At 36.4% G+C, this 15,389-nt stretch overlaps 1 protein-coding gene across 1 annotated transcript in view; it reads right to left on the bottom strand.

The window, feature by feature from the left end:
* LOC137400789 (probable methyltransferase TARBP1) overlaps positions 1-15,389 on the bottom strand; it is a 37,726-nt gene that overhangs the window by 17,910 nt on the left and 4,427 nt on the right. Inside the window, exons 4-15 of the mRNA XM_068087127.1 lie at positions 12,817-12,962; positions 11,052-11,199; positions 10,621-10,859; positions 10,386-10,545; positions 10,012-10,283; positions 7,841-7,966; positions 7,558-7,670; positions 7,235-7,415; positions 4,759-4,920; positions 4,021-4,196; positions 3,171-3,248; positions 1,649-1,889 (exon numbers count right to left, since the gene is read on the bottom strand). Of these exons, the coding sequence (XP_067943228.1) occupies positions 1,649-1,889; positions 3,171-3,248; positions 4,021-4,196; positions 4,759-4,920; positions 7,235-7,415; positions 7,558-7,670; positions 7,841-7,966; positions 10,012-10,283; positions 10,386-10,545; positions 10,621-10,859; positions 11,052-11,199; positions 12,817-12,962 (2,042 nt within the window). The remainder of the gene's footprint in view (positions 1-1,648; positions 1,890-3,170; positions 3,249-4,020; positions 4,197-4,758; positions 4,921-7,234; positions 7,416-7,557; positions 7,671-7,840; positions 7,967-10,011; positions 10,284-10,385; positions 10,546-10,620; positions 10,860-11,051; positions 11,200-12,816; positions 12,963-15,389) is intronic.

Raw genomic sequence — 15,389 nt, 5'->3', positions numbered from 1 at the left:
AAGCTCTTAAAAGCTAAAAAACGAACAGAAAATCGCAGCCACACAAGACCACCGTAGTTTGGATTCTCTTTCCAAAATGGCTCAAATGTGACGTAAATGTGTTAGATGGTTTCTGTTTACACTCTCATGCAACCTTATTCGTGGAAATATTTTCACAAATATACTTCACGCATTCAATAAAACCATGTCTATTGTTCTTACGCGTCTATTTTATCGTCACCGTAATGCTATCACTTTCAGCACGGATATCCTATAACTCACCGTAAAAATTCGTTTAATTTTTTAACCTTAGCTTGAAGGAGTACATATCATTGTCTGATAATCATGACGAGCCTGTTGGTCACCTGTGATAATCAAAAAATGCTGCAGAAATTATTTGCGAAGTGTTGGGTCACATGATCAGATTACGTACGACTTGACAATTAGATCAAGTCGAAACAAAGCTGTAAAGTAGCGAGCATCTATATTTGATACGGGGTCTTCGGTAAAAACCGGAGTGTTTGTCATAAACTAGTGCTACGATAAGTTTTATATTGAGCTTGTTATTGGCCTTTCAATTCATGTGAGAACATCACGTGACAAGACAATAACCAAATTTCATGGCTACGTCATCGAAATAAAGAGATTCCAATCTTCGGCGGCTTTCGTTTTTGAGCTTTTAAGAGCTTGTAATCACATTTCCACATATTTGGCACCTACAACACAACAGAGTAAAACATGGTGAATCTTTTGGTACCAAATAACTGTAATGTGAATTTTATTGCAAGTCAACCTTTAAGTATAGCACCCAAAATTTATAGGAAAATTTTATTTGAAATAGTTTTAGAAAGGCAATTCCCAGGCTTTAGTAATTAATACCACATGCAAAATATCAAAGTGCAACATCAAACACTGTTGTAGTACCTTGCTAACCTTAGCTTTACAATTTCCTAACCTGGTTGTTAAAGTAAAAATAAATGAGCAGTTACAATAATCTTTACTAGTAATAATAAGAGCCATGTTTCACCCGTTTGTCCGAAACCACAGTTGGATGTGAGCAACTAACATTGCGCCATACAGTATTAAAACTTGAACATTCAGTTTAGCAGCCACGCACGCTACCATCCGAGCCACTAGACCACCTTGTTGCATTGTGGAATAATTGTGCACATAGTTATTATGCCTGATGATCTCTCATGGCTCACCGGACTGTCAGAGTACTAGTGGTAATAATATAAGTAATAATATAAATAATAATATAAAAGTTATGAAATTCGGTTGTCAGAGAATTTAGTGTCTAATTTCACTCACAGTTGGAGCGCCTACTGAAAACAGTTCAGCTGTCATCTACATACAAAGTCTGTAGCAGTTTTAGTGGATTTATAATTGACTTTAGAGAATGAAAGTTTCGTTAAAGCGAGTAGTAAAATTTCATTAGCAACTTATTGTGGAAGTTATTTAGTTTTTCAATTTTCTTCTTAACCAATATAATTATTTTAAGATATAACTCACACAAGTTTAATTGTATTTATAGATGTCACGGTGTGTCATCAATATCAATGTTCTTTGCAGAGAAAAAGTCATGTGCAACATACCCAGTTATGGCCTTAACAATCTAGTATTCTACTGAATATTACATGTAAACCTTGTAAACCTGAATGTAGTATACCTTGCTACAGAAAGGCATCAATGTAAGTAAAAGGCACAATAGACGATGTCGCTGACGATGAGACAGGGCATTCGGAAAATTGCTGTAACACTTGACAGCGAGGAGCTCTTTGTATAGTTTGCTGATTGCTGATATTGTAGAGCGACAGCAGGTGGTGTCTGCGTCATTCTCATATATGAGAAGGATGAGTGTATCTATGGCCAGCACCCTCACTTCTATTGCTGATATACCATAGCCAACCCTGTCATAGACAAAAATTGTTGACAATAATTCATTGCAAAACTACCAGGGTTGTTGTTTTAGATCAACAGATATTTGACGAACTTTGTACCCAAAGACTTGATAGGCATTGCATGGCCAAGCAAGAAATATATCACTAGCAATTATATATTACAAACAAAACTTACCAATAGTTTGTTGTTTATTCCGCAGTTACCGTAAAACTTCTATTTGAATGCCATGGCGCTTTATTTTTAGAGGTTGCATTAGAGGTGACATTCAAGAAAATGGTGGTGCTTCATTTTTCGACTAGCTTGTCAGAATTTTGGGAAGATTAATTTAATGCTTTTATGAACAAAGCGATGCTAATGTCGCCTGTATTATGCACTCTCCTTCAGCCTCAGCGTTTATACCACACGGTTTTTCATATACGTTGAAGTATGAGACCAAGTCAAGCCAAGGAACTACTTTGATTTGAGTAAACCATTAGACGGATACAGTTATTACATATTGCAATGGTGACGCTTTCAACGTTTTAAAAAGAAAAGCGTTAAACTTTAGAATAAGAAAACAGACTTTGATATACGCCAATCTAGCAATGGCTGCTATTATTCTCCTGAAGGGGTGTTTAATACGCCACAACAGAAGAAGGGTTGAAATGAAGGAGGCATTCAAATGAAGATGGGGTTCAAATAAGGGCTTTACGGTAAGTTTGATGAAGAGAAAACAACTCTTTACATAAAAAATTATTTTTTCATTGCTGGCAAAGTGCTTGCCTATAATACTAAAACCCTAAAAATGATTTGGTTAAAACGTTAGACAAACCGGTCAAAAAATATTCCATTTCAAGGAAGTTAGGCATAGTAATGCACAATACAGAGTAAATCTTGACAGCAATGCGAACATTCGTGTGCTCGATATACATGCAATCTACAGCGTTAGTACGACATGTAAAGCTTCCCTACTTAATCTTCAAGCTTTACTGTAAGCTTTGGCTGCGTCTATCAGAGCAATGTGAAAAAAATTTTGACATCGAATCCAGCTACAACTGATATATCATTCAATGCAATGAAACAATTCTCGTCCAACATCATGAGAGAGAATACAACTCCAATGGTATCACTGAACACATATGATGCTACAGACCAGTTGGAAAGAAAAACTTCAGTGTAATTTATCATATAAGCATCCGGGCCATGTTGGCATGAAACACTTCCCTGCGCAGCTAGGCATCAGAATATTTTATTTCGTTATCACCTGCTCACCGATGTCTTTACTGTATCTAGTGAGGAGGTATACTCACCTTTTCTCTTCACCAAGTAGTCCAGCATCTCTAAGGGTGTTATATTCTTCAAGGAAAGAGAAAGCATCTTCAACCACCCTACAACATAGTGTGCTAATCAAAAACATGCAAGCATCTGTTGGCACCAGTCAATGTAACTCTACAAAACTGATGCTATAATTTCATATCTGTGTGCTGCTATACACAATAGTGAACTGATTATTCTTAAGCCTGGTTCCCATATACGTCGCAATGCACCGGCGACAGCACGCAGGCTATTAGCGATGAAATGGGAGCGTATGCGCCGGGTACCACCGAGGACCGCCGGTAGTTGCCAGCGGCATCGCAATAGTTTAACGCTGTTCAAATTTCGCAAACGGCCGCAGGCAAAACCTTCCCGAAATGCACTGTACGGGTAAAGGTCACCATTATAGAAACAGCATGGCGAGTGAACATTTTATTTGATTACGCAATTATGTTTACGATATTATTAACGATGTGGCTTTTATGTGAACAGATGCCGCTGAGCCTAGCGTCACAGTGCATGTTACTGCCGGAGTCTCGCAATTGATATGGGAACCAGGCTTTACTCATCTGTATTTAACTGCTAAAAGTCTAAATGCATTGAAATGCATGGAATTCTGGGAAGAAATAATAATTTCATATCACTGAATTTAATATCCCTGAAAGGGAGATTGGCCATATCACAACTGTATATAATGTTACACGGCAGTTTGATTTGCTATTAGCGGAATGCTTGGCGTTGCACGGGTATTAACAATGGCCTATAAACAGTGGCAAATAATGTAGTTGCTTTCCACTTGCCAACTCCAAAAATGACATATAGACTTGAGCATATATATATATTTACCTATGAGCTTTATTGTGAATTGGACCGAAGATAGCCAGTAAGACGAGAGGTTCGTGAATGGCTGGGTATTTTACAGCAGAGGATGAAGAATGATGCGTTAATACAAACAGTTGACGTGAGATGATATTAGCCACGCCAGGTCTCTCCTCAGCTAGCGCATACACTTGATCAAAAGCCTACAAATGAGACCGTTGGTTTAAGGGAAGCGTAACGAAATGCAACGAGCAGCGGGTGTCATTGCAATGAACTCTGAAAGCATAGTAACTGTATGTACAGGTAGATGAAGAATAAATAAAAGAACCAATGAGGAACCAGATAAGGTAGCAACAACCAGAGGATGCTACAGTAAGACAATAGCAAAAGGAAATGAAAACAAAACTGAGCAGATAATTGTATACGAAACATGAAAAAGTGGCAATGAGAGAGGCGCTGGCCTTGCGAGATATAGCATGTAAAATAGAATATAACAGAGTATAACACAGAATATAACATAGAATACAACATAGAATATAACAGAGAGTATAACATAGAGTATAACATATAATATAACATAGAATATAACACAGAATATAACATAGGATATAACATAGTGTGTAACATAGACTATAACATAGAAATGCAATTATAGCAAAGAACAATTTATATGTAAATAGAAGCATAGATAGGTTGGTCATATGCTCGGTGAATACTGGGTACAGGAATGGACTCACTCAGCAGGAAGGAGTGAACTACACAAACCTTTGCAAGAACCTCACAGTGATCTGAACTGGCAAGCAGGCTCTCTGAAAAGACAGCCTTGACCAAACTAGACATCAAGGGAATGTAGTGTGAGTTCTTACTCTCCTCCTCAACCTTTAATAGCATTTGGGCTATGACTAAATCAGCCAAACCAGCGGATACCTGCAAGGGTCACATTAAGGCTGATCAGACAATATCTCATAGAGCTTTAATCTACAGAACAAAAGAGAAACCAGCAGTTGTATGACTCAAACAGAACAGAGCTGAGCAAGGACTATGGTAACCTTGGTAGAATTAATTGAAAATGAGACCAAGAGTAAATGAGACGATGACCTGGTGATACCATATACAGAATGCCTTGCAAGGACTATATAGCAGATACAAGGTTCTAAAAACAAACACTTTTTACAGCAGTTCAGAAAGAAAGTGAACAACTTTGAAAATATTTCTTAACATTGATAAATAAAAATTAATTTTTCATGAAATTATCTTTTATTCAACATAAATATAAGCAAGATAAAAAAACAAGTTTAACACTGAGGTTGTGCATTACATGACGAGAGCCAATCAAACAAGAGTATTGGGTGTAAATGTAAAAAGGTAGACAAGGCTGTGTTCTCTAATTTATAAGTTAGTTTGGAGCTCAGCCTATAATATATTTGTTGAATAGATTCTATAATGTAATATTCAACTGTGGTTAATTTGTGTTTGAGGTAGGATTTTTATTGATCAATTCATCACATATCCATATACAATTTAAATAAATATATATATCTAATTATATATATATATTTATTATTTATCACAATTCTAGATTTCGAATCAGATGGTAACCAATACATGAACATACAGCTTTAGCCTATGGTCCATTGTTTGATGCCAACAGTCTTGCATCAAGAATAGCAGCTAGATATCTGGTGATATTTACAAATAGAAATTTCTATCATATTTTAAGCACACAACTTTCCTTTGTAAGAGTAAATCACTTGATCTGAGCATTTTAACCGCGATCAAGTGTTATCAATGTTAATCTTAAAACATCCTGGCAGGCAGATCACCTAAAACAGCATATATGAATAGCAAGTGATAAAAATACCAATAATTTCTGAGCAAACCTACTAAAATTCTGTGCAAGTTCCTCTCTAAGCTTACACAAAGACATGTTCACACTGATAATTTATAAGTCTTCAGTTCTGGGCTAAAATACAAAATTATCATCTCATTGACACACCTCTACCTTTGAACAGACTTGTTGGGCATTTTGGAAAATCCAGAATTTATATATTTTCGGTAAATGAAATGCACCCACTTAGTGCTATGGGCGGATATAGCTGCAACTCTTGGGAAAGAAGTGTAAACATAAATAATCTTTTTGCATGTTTATAAAAGTGTATAAACATGCAAAATATGTTTCGATATTATATGAGCTGTGCACCGATTGGCTGTTGAGTCAGAGCACCATTCTTGCCAATTCTGAATGGTGGTGGTTTACTTATTTATAAAACTTAAACGAGATGACAATTTCAGTGGTTTGCGGGTGAGCGTTTTTTTAAAAAACCATTAAAAGTGTAACCATTAGTATGTGAGCAGTATTTTGAGCAATCCCAGTTGATGCTTGCATAGTGGAACCTCTACTTGCAATAATAATTCTTTGCGGAAGCAGAAAATTTCTTAAGTAGAAACCGATTTTACCATATAAATGCCCTAATCTGTTTCAAGCCTCCACAAAACTCAGATATAACACTTGTATAAATTATACATACATGCAACAGTTAAAACCTGTAGCAAACATGTGTTAGAATTATATTATGACATAACAAATATAAACAGTACACAGCAAATGAAAAAAAACAATAAAATAATGATTAAAACCTATAAATGGTACATGTATGCGCGTTGGCCGTCTAGACAAGAATAACAAAAGACCATAAAAAGTTGGAGGATGGAGATCAGAAAAGATGGATGTTGTAATGTTGTCTTGGTTTTGCTCAAAAAATGCCTTTAAAAATTTAAGTCGAAAGATTTATTTACATCGGCAATAACTGAAAAACTGTATGTCATACAGAAAACACAGAACTGAAAGTGCCAAAAACGAAAGTCGTTCTAACAAGCTACTATGTATGCGATGTTGACTCCAAATTATACAACGAGCACAAACAAAATACATCATTTACTGACTTTCTCCAAAAAAGAAGTTGAGTGAGACGCGTTTCAACTCAGACCTAAGAGAAGCAAACAAGCCAAGGCATGGAACTAACTCCAAAGTACGAATGGCCTTTCAGTTTTTGGTAACGACAAATACCTTTTAAAAGTCGAAGCAAAATTTCTACCACAAGACATTTTTATAACTAGAAAATTTCAGATGTAGTTTTAGTTTTTTAGTTTTTTATAGTATTCGTAAGTCGGGTTCCAATGTAGATGGAAACCCATACGCACACAGTAACAAACAATTGAGGGCACAAATGAGATGTCATACGTGGGGTAGAATGAGTTCCAGACAATTGAACACAATGCAGCTATCTTCTCTGTAAAACAAAGAGATGCCTTCTTGGGCTTCCTCACACCAGTGCTGCCAATCCACGTCAGCAGGAGCAGTTCGCTGTAGGTACTTGCAGCGAGCGAGCCACCTCGTATGAGCTTCTGCCAGACCATGATACCTGCAACAAGGATGGCTGAGTAAATGAATGGAAAAAGCTACTCTGTAAGGATTGCTTACCATGTTCTTCTGCTAGAAGACCACCCCCTAAGCTGACACTTAAATGTCACCATGTCATCAATGATGCAATTTGTAGGCTATACCTGGAACTCTTAGCGTTAAAAACTGCAGCCAAGAGGTCATCTAAGGAACGCTCACTCCAGTTGATGTCCTTCATGGAGAGGATTATGTTGAGCAGCTTCCATTCCAGGGTGGTCTAAAGATACAACTTCTGATATAGTCTGAGATACAACTACTGATATAGTCTGAGATACAACTACTGATATAGTCGAAGATACAACTACTAATATAGTCTAAGATACAATTACTATACAACTAAGATACAACTACTGATATAGCCACGTGCTAACATCTAGTTTCTGTTACCTCAACAGTGACGTGCTCAGTAAACCTCCTAGATAACTTGAGGATTAACTTGTCACATCTCAAATGATTTGAAACTCTCAAGTACGTCTCCAGAACATTCAATTCATCAGCGTGTAGATCAGTATTCTGAAAGTGAAAAAAAGGGTAGGTAGCGTTAATAAACAATACGCTAAATCTAAAGATACTACATAAGCAGAATAATGTATACACTAGAAATTCCATTGTCATACAGCCCACGACCAAAGTGATATTGGAAAAAAAGAAAGGGTACTGATGGTTGAGAAATGCAATATTAGCAGTCAAATGGCACTGCAGCGCAACAGGATAACTGCAATGGTAGCTGTAATGTACTGGGTGTGGGTGCTATTATATACAACAAACAGCAATAATGAAAGGAAAAGATGTTTATATGTTCCTCCTGCAATAGGAGAAATGCAATATTGGCCAATATTAGAAGTAAAATGCACTGATATTATTAGAATAAACAATATTATTAATATAGTAATAATAGAAAACCAATGCACAATTTTGTTTACATTTCAAAATGTCATAGCTAACAATATCGAGAAGTTGTGGTATTTATATAGTTTTTAGAAAATTTATTTAAAAAGTGTTTGGTCATGACAAACAGCAATAATGAAGGGAAAATATTATATGTTTATATCTCTCCCCTGCAATAGGAGAAATGCAATATTGGCCAATATTAGAAGTAAAATGCACTGATATTATTAGAATAACCAATATTGTTAATATAGTAATACAGCAATAATAGAAAACCTATGAGCGTTCCCGCGTCTGGAAGATTTCTGCAAACTGCAGCAAAATAAAAGCTGTTATAAAAGTGTTATAAAGCTGTAGACCTAATGTACTGTAATGTATGTAATTCAACAACAATAAAGAAATATGTTTATTATAACTCTGAAATGCAAAATTAGAAGTAAAATGGCAAGCTACTGTGTACTATACACAGTTTGAAAGTTGGTTGCGTTGAATGTAGAATGGTTTTGATAAGCGATCTTTAACAGAAAGCGAGTATGAGCGTTCACGCGTCTGAAAGTTTCATGCAAACTGCAGCAAAATAAAAAATGTTCTCGTCATAAAGGGGCGTTGTAGTTCGGCCCTAGCTTGTACATAAGTTGTAAAGAATTTCAGCTAACGTTTTAAATACTGAAACCTTCGGTGATTGGACAAAAAAACACAGGCTGATAAACTGTGTACCACAATTTCGTACCTATAATTCGATCTACGCTTCAAACGGTCTACGTTTATTACAGAAACTTTCGAATAAATTCGATCACAAGTAAAAAATGCCATAGACTGATAAAATGAGCACGGTTTTCTCGTGAAATGCGCACTGCTAAATAGTTCTACTATCTGTCGCACAGCTTTATTGGCATATCGTAGGCCGGTCTTAACTTTTATTAAACCAAGCTTTTCAAGCGTTTTGTGGCGATTTTCGTTCAAAATAATCTGTCTATTTGTGTATAATCTGATCAGATGGGTAAGTTTTAAGATAATGCTGACGGTATACAAAGACTTGGTAACATATTTAAATAGGCTTAAATGTGTTTTGTATCGTTATTATACTTTAACGACTCTACAAAACGATGGTTAAATTTGTTGATGAGATTTCAAAACAAGGGTTCGTCTCATTGTTGATGATTAATTTTCGTAAGTTGTGTGCACATGCATTTATCATAAAAACTCTCAAACTTCGCATCCGCTCGTTTGGTCGTGGGAAAAGTTATCTAAGATTCTGATGCATACGAAAAAGCATTAACCAAATCAAATAAAAAAGCTAGCATCATTTCTGTTCCTCATGATTTTGAATACAAGACATTAGGAGACATAATTAGTTACAATTTGTAATTGATAAGATCGATTATGGAGACTCATCTAATAGAGTCATATGACTGTAGTACAAACTCATCTGATAGAGTCATATGACTGTAGTATAAACTCATCTAATAGAGTCATATGACTGTAGTATAAACTCATCTAATAGAGTCATGTGACTGTAGTACAGACTCATCTAATAGAGTCATATGACTGTAGTATAGAGTCATCTAATAGAGTCATATGACTGTAGTATAGACTCATTTAATATAGTCATGTGACTGTAGTATAGAGTCATATGACTAGTATTAATTCATCTAATCATGATGTTGTACCTGAGCAATCAATTGTAAGATATAATCCGAGATGCTCTCCCCGTACTTCTTCACCATCTCTCCAACACAGCCTTTCGCCTTCTCTTCGATTAGCAATTCAAAGACTGATAAAAGACTACGAAGAGCTCCGAATACTCTCTCCCTGTTGACATATGGTCTCATATGACAGCTATTGAGTTTATCATCAGAAACCTCTGCCAGCCACTGATGTAGCTCTCCCAAGTCTTCACCAAAAGCTGTCAGGAACATGACAGCAAGCTCCTCTTTGCAACCTGACAAAATAATTACCACTTTTCAAAACCGATAAATATCAAAATATTTAAGTCACGAAGATAGATGGAACAACATAGAGAGCAAACAGATAATTAAAATACCTGATTTTAGGGCAAAACTCCTGTCAACGTGTCCAGCATCAATCGCAGCGCAAAGCACTGAATGCAATGCAGTCCAAAGTTTGCTTCCTGGCACTAGAACTCTGTCATTCCTTAGTAATCGAACCATTGAATAAAGAGATGGTGCAGCCGTATCGGTCATCTAGAAAATTACTTGCATGGCATTACGGTCACCTAACGCTCACCACAAAGAAAAGACTATGGGAGCAAGCAATACCTCAGTGAGATGGATGACTGCGGTGAGCAGGTAGCAGCAGGTAGCTTGGCGAAGTCTTTTGTCACCAAGTATAAAACCCTCACTCATGATCTTTAGCACATGTTTGAGAGATCGCTCAGTCCAGCAGCCCTTGAGGCTCGAGTGGTTTAAAGATGCCAAGGCAGCAGTCCAATACATGCATGAAACAGGACACCAAGGTGCAAGTGTCAATGTCTCTAAAACTCCATGCAAAAAAGTACCTGTAAACCAACGCCAAGGCATATATGCAATTTAATGAATGAATTACATTTTTTGTCATCATGGATAATGGAACAAGAGAATTAGGTTTCTAGCAAGGCAATAGTAAGATGAGGACATAATGCCATACCATGTCACACAATTTGCCCTCTAAACTCAACATTCCTTGTCAAGACAAACTACTGTATGATAACCTCTGAGATGCTGCTCCTTTGTGGCATCAGTAACATTGTGTAGATAATTTTGCATCGCTCTGAACACTGCTAGCCAGTCCTCGTCTTCAGAGCTCTTCATGAAGAAAGAACTTTGGTTAGATAGGAGGATGAACTCTTTCGAAAGCACCTGTTACACATGCAGAGAAGCTCCATCAAATACCTAGACAATCTCTATGTAGGTAACCCACAACAGATCTGAAGGTTAAACATGCTTTATAGCACAATTGTTTGTTCTAACAGGCATTTAATTTATTAGAAAGACTATAACAGATGAGAAGAGCAAATAAAATCTGAACTCAAAACTTTACCGCCATCCGCCTCAAAAGGCTGTTTGAGGAATGAACCATTTGACTTTCGAAACAATTATTTCCATTACAAATTATGTAAACGATGCTAAAAAGCAAGAAAACAACTGTTTCAAGCATTTCTTGTTGTTTTACACAATGAAATGTATATTAACTCTTCCGCTATCGTAAGCCAATATATCGGCTATCGCGGTAATATAAGTACAGACCGTAAGCCAATGAATCAACTAATCAATAGGGTGTCACTTTTCTTTTTATTACGAAGTCTACGCATTGGCTAGACTAAGCAAATTTCGTCTCCAGAGAAATGACCTTGATGCCAATCACGTGCAACCAATCGAAAGTCTTTTTGCTAAACAATTCCATTTTTATTATTTTTTAAAACAGGAAACTCAGATTGCTATCAGCCTGACCAAAAAATTCACTCGCAAAAATTCAATTTTGCGACAGTGGGAGTTACCAAATAATTTTGTACTTATCTTGTAGAGAATTTTGTTCTGAATAAGATTCATTTTACAGTAATACAATATCTGCATTGATTCTCGAGATATTGCATAAATACTAGCAGTATATTGAATTTTCAAAAATCTGTTCGAATTAATTTGGTCACAATAGCGAATTTAGGTCAGTAGGGAAAGAATTAAGAGAGCAGGTAATATATAAAATGCACTGAATTGTTTATGACTACTCGACTAATAGGGTATGCTAGGCTGGTTAGTGTGTTGTTGCTGTATCCGCAGCAACTCATATCCCAACATTGTTTTCTCAGATTTTTGTGCCAAGTTCGAAATTACATCTTTGCATTGCTATATTATTATTGTATTATTATCTCTGTTCAAAATTATAAAAAAATAAGATAATATATAATATGCTACTCGAAGCAAAAAATAAAGTGATTTATTTTGAAAATGACAGCATACCCACCTGCGTACAATAGAGGGAGAGAGAGGGAATGAGAAAGATGGGAGAAAGGGATGGGGGAGAGAGGGAAGGGGGAGAGAGGGTGAAATTAGAAAAATTGGGAAAGAGAGATGGGGAAAATGAGGAAGATAGAGAGGGAAGAGGAGAGAGTAAGGGGGGAGGGAAGAAGAGAGAAAGAGAGAGGGAAAGAGAGAGGGAACGAGGGAGGGAACGAGGGAGGGAACGAGGGAGGGAAAGAGGGAGGGAACAAGGGAGGGAAAGAGGGAGGGGAAGGAAGGTGGGCTGAAGAGGGAGGGGAGAGAGAGTGGGAGATAGAGCGAGTGAGTTTGTTCTGATCAGGTATTAATTTATAAGGACTACTATGACAATAATGTAACTGTGAACTTCAGGTTCCCTTTATGGGTAATTTTAGCAGAAGATGGATGCAGTGCCTACATTGGCAATGCAGGGTCTGGTCATATCTCCTATACAAACAAACACGCTACTTAGGAGTTAAGAAAAAAGTGAGTACTGCTTACCGACAGGGAGCTACTGCTGGTCAACTCTGGGTAGAGCTTATAGTCAAGTCTAAATATGAACAGCAGTCCAAATCGTTTCACTTGCATACTGTCATGGTTGAGAGTCCTTATCAGCATGGCCAATACCCAATCTATGCCAATGATTCCTGAAATACAAAACATGTCATGTCAAATGGCAATATGCATGTATAATGGATAATGCGCATGAAAGAATGCGCTGAAAAAACTGTAAAGCTGTCTTATATTCCATTTGCTACAATCAGTAACATAAAAGCATGTCGAAAAAATTATGCTGCTCAGGACAAGTTAATAAGTCAAGAGAGTAGAGGGTACAAACTAACTTGAGATCAATGCGAATGTGCCCATAATTAGCATATTTAATAGCATCTGGTTGGTTGAAAGTGTGGTGTTGCCCATAACGTGTCACCTGATTGGTTAAACGAGACTTACAGGTTTGTTAAAAAAATGTGGTTGTGTCAAAAATGTCGATTTAATGAAATTAAGACCAATAAAAGGCTAAAACATCGGCTACAATTTGATCTCATTTTTGTCTTTGTAGACCAATCCTGTCCAGAGAGATATGCGTTTGAATGAGGCCATCTTTTAAAAAGCTCACATTCCAGCAGGTGCTTCATTCGTGACGTAACTAGTGACACATCTAAAAAGAGTCCACGAACGATAAATACAAGGTCACTTCATTAGCCAATCATTAGCACAAAATTTTTATATAGGTCGTAATGTTATAACTCGTAAACTGTATAACTTTTGTCTGTGATCACAAATTTAGGGATTTTACTCTATTATTAAATCGCATGGATATCGAGATTTACTAAATTAATTAACATCATTACTTTAATAAATTACTCGATTGACACATTTTATTGACGAACAACAAAATTGTAAAAATTACTGTAAAGTTACTGCGACGGTGATTCCGAGTTTTCTGGGCATCAGGTGGCTAAAGTGCTACAGAGGAAGATAGGAGAATGGAGGTAAATTTATCTTTTACTTTGAGTCTCCTATAGTTATACTGTTGAGTTTACATTCAGATTATATTCTCTGTTTGAGGTTATAATGTAATTTCCTGCGCGTGCAAGATACGTATGTACAGTGAGTTCTTGACGGCTTCTTTTTAATCCATAGCATCTAGCAACACTAAGGCTTAGATTGATGAATATACTAAAGGTAATAATTTTATTACTCAATAATACATGTGCTAATCAATAAAACTATAACTTTTTGCTATCACCAATCATCGTTTTATAATTTTTTATCGTTTCACCTAGCTATATTTGCTTCAAATTTTCTTTGGCAGTTTTATCTAGTAAATTAGATTTATGATTTGACTTTAGATGTTCACTTCTCACCTGTAGAAAGTCAAGAAAATCGATTGATCGATGCACATATTTAACTTCTAGAACCAAAGCTTCAAATCGTTGGCTTGGCGTACTTATGCTTTTGTTAAACATTTATTCATTTTTAAAATTACACGCGCAATCTATCTAACTCCCGATTTGAAAGCTTTCAGTACATACGCGTTAGAATGACATATCTATGAATGACATACATTTATTGCATTTGTTTTATTGATTACAGGATGTTTATGTGGTTTTACCAGCCGAAGCAGCTTTGGCCGTGTGGAAACTGCCATAAATGGGAAAGAGAGACTTGTATGTGTGCTGCATAAACCATGATGTTTTGTTTGAGTTTGTTGCAGTAGATGAATTTGTCTTATTGTATTAGCTGAAACTATGTGAGTGGCCACGACTTGATGGATATTTTTAATAACAGCTTTATGCCAAGATGAAAATTTTTTGCTTGTAAAAATTATATAATAAAATAATATTGTTGAAGATAATGCAAAATCTGATTTGCAGAACATTGAATATATCATAGCCCTATGACACCTGTGCTGAAATCTTTTCTGATAGATGGATTTATGAAGTGCAATCAGAGCTGCATGGACAGGCACTTTTGCATAGCTCGACCCTTTCTTTAGCACTTGAATCAACTAATCAAATGAGACCAGTGAATTTTTTTCTACAAATTGATACCAATAATGACTCGATAACGTTGACAGTCGACTATACAATGTACATGACTTTTAGGGATGTAGTTGGTTTCACCACATATTCTTTTCAAAGACGCAGCTTACTTACTTTACTTACGGTAGTAAGAAATTAGTTCTCGGTGTGGGCAATGATATACAGCCCCACCCCCCAGGATAGGGGACGGGCATAATGTGGGCGGGGCTTTTGGGAGGCTGTATATCATTAGTGTGGGTAGCAACGGAACTGTGCCAATACAAAGGCCTTAATCTACATAGTTTGCTTGACAGAATTACCGTAGACCGGTAGATTTGGTAGTCGGTACTAAGATGTTTACACAGCATTCAGAAGGAGCTAATATGACAAGTTTTTAATTTTCCTTGTTTGAGGCGTTTGAGAATTTGGTAATAATGTATCTGTAGCTGGATTTAAAATTTTATTCTAGCCAACGCGAGCAAAAACAAGATAAAATATATGCCAATACAGCCGCGTAGGACTACACTTTTATCGCAATAGCTGATGTGA

The sequence above is a fragment of the Watersipora subatra genome, chromosome 7, assembly GCF_963576615.1.
Source record: "Watersipora subatra chromosome 7, tzWatSuba1.1, whole genome shotgun sequence".
NCBI lineage: Eukaryota > Metazoa > Bryozoa > Gymnolaemata > Cheilostomatida > Watersiporidae > Watersipora > Watersipora subatra.
This window is presented reverse-complemented; position numbering and strand designations above follow the sequence as displayed.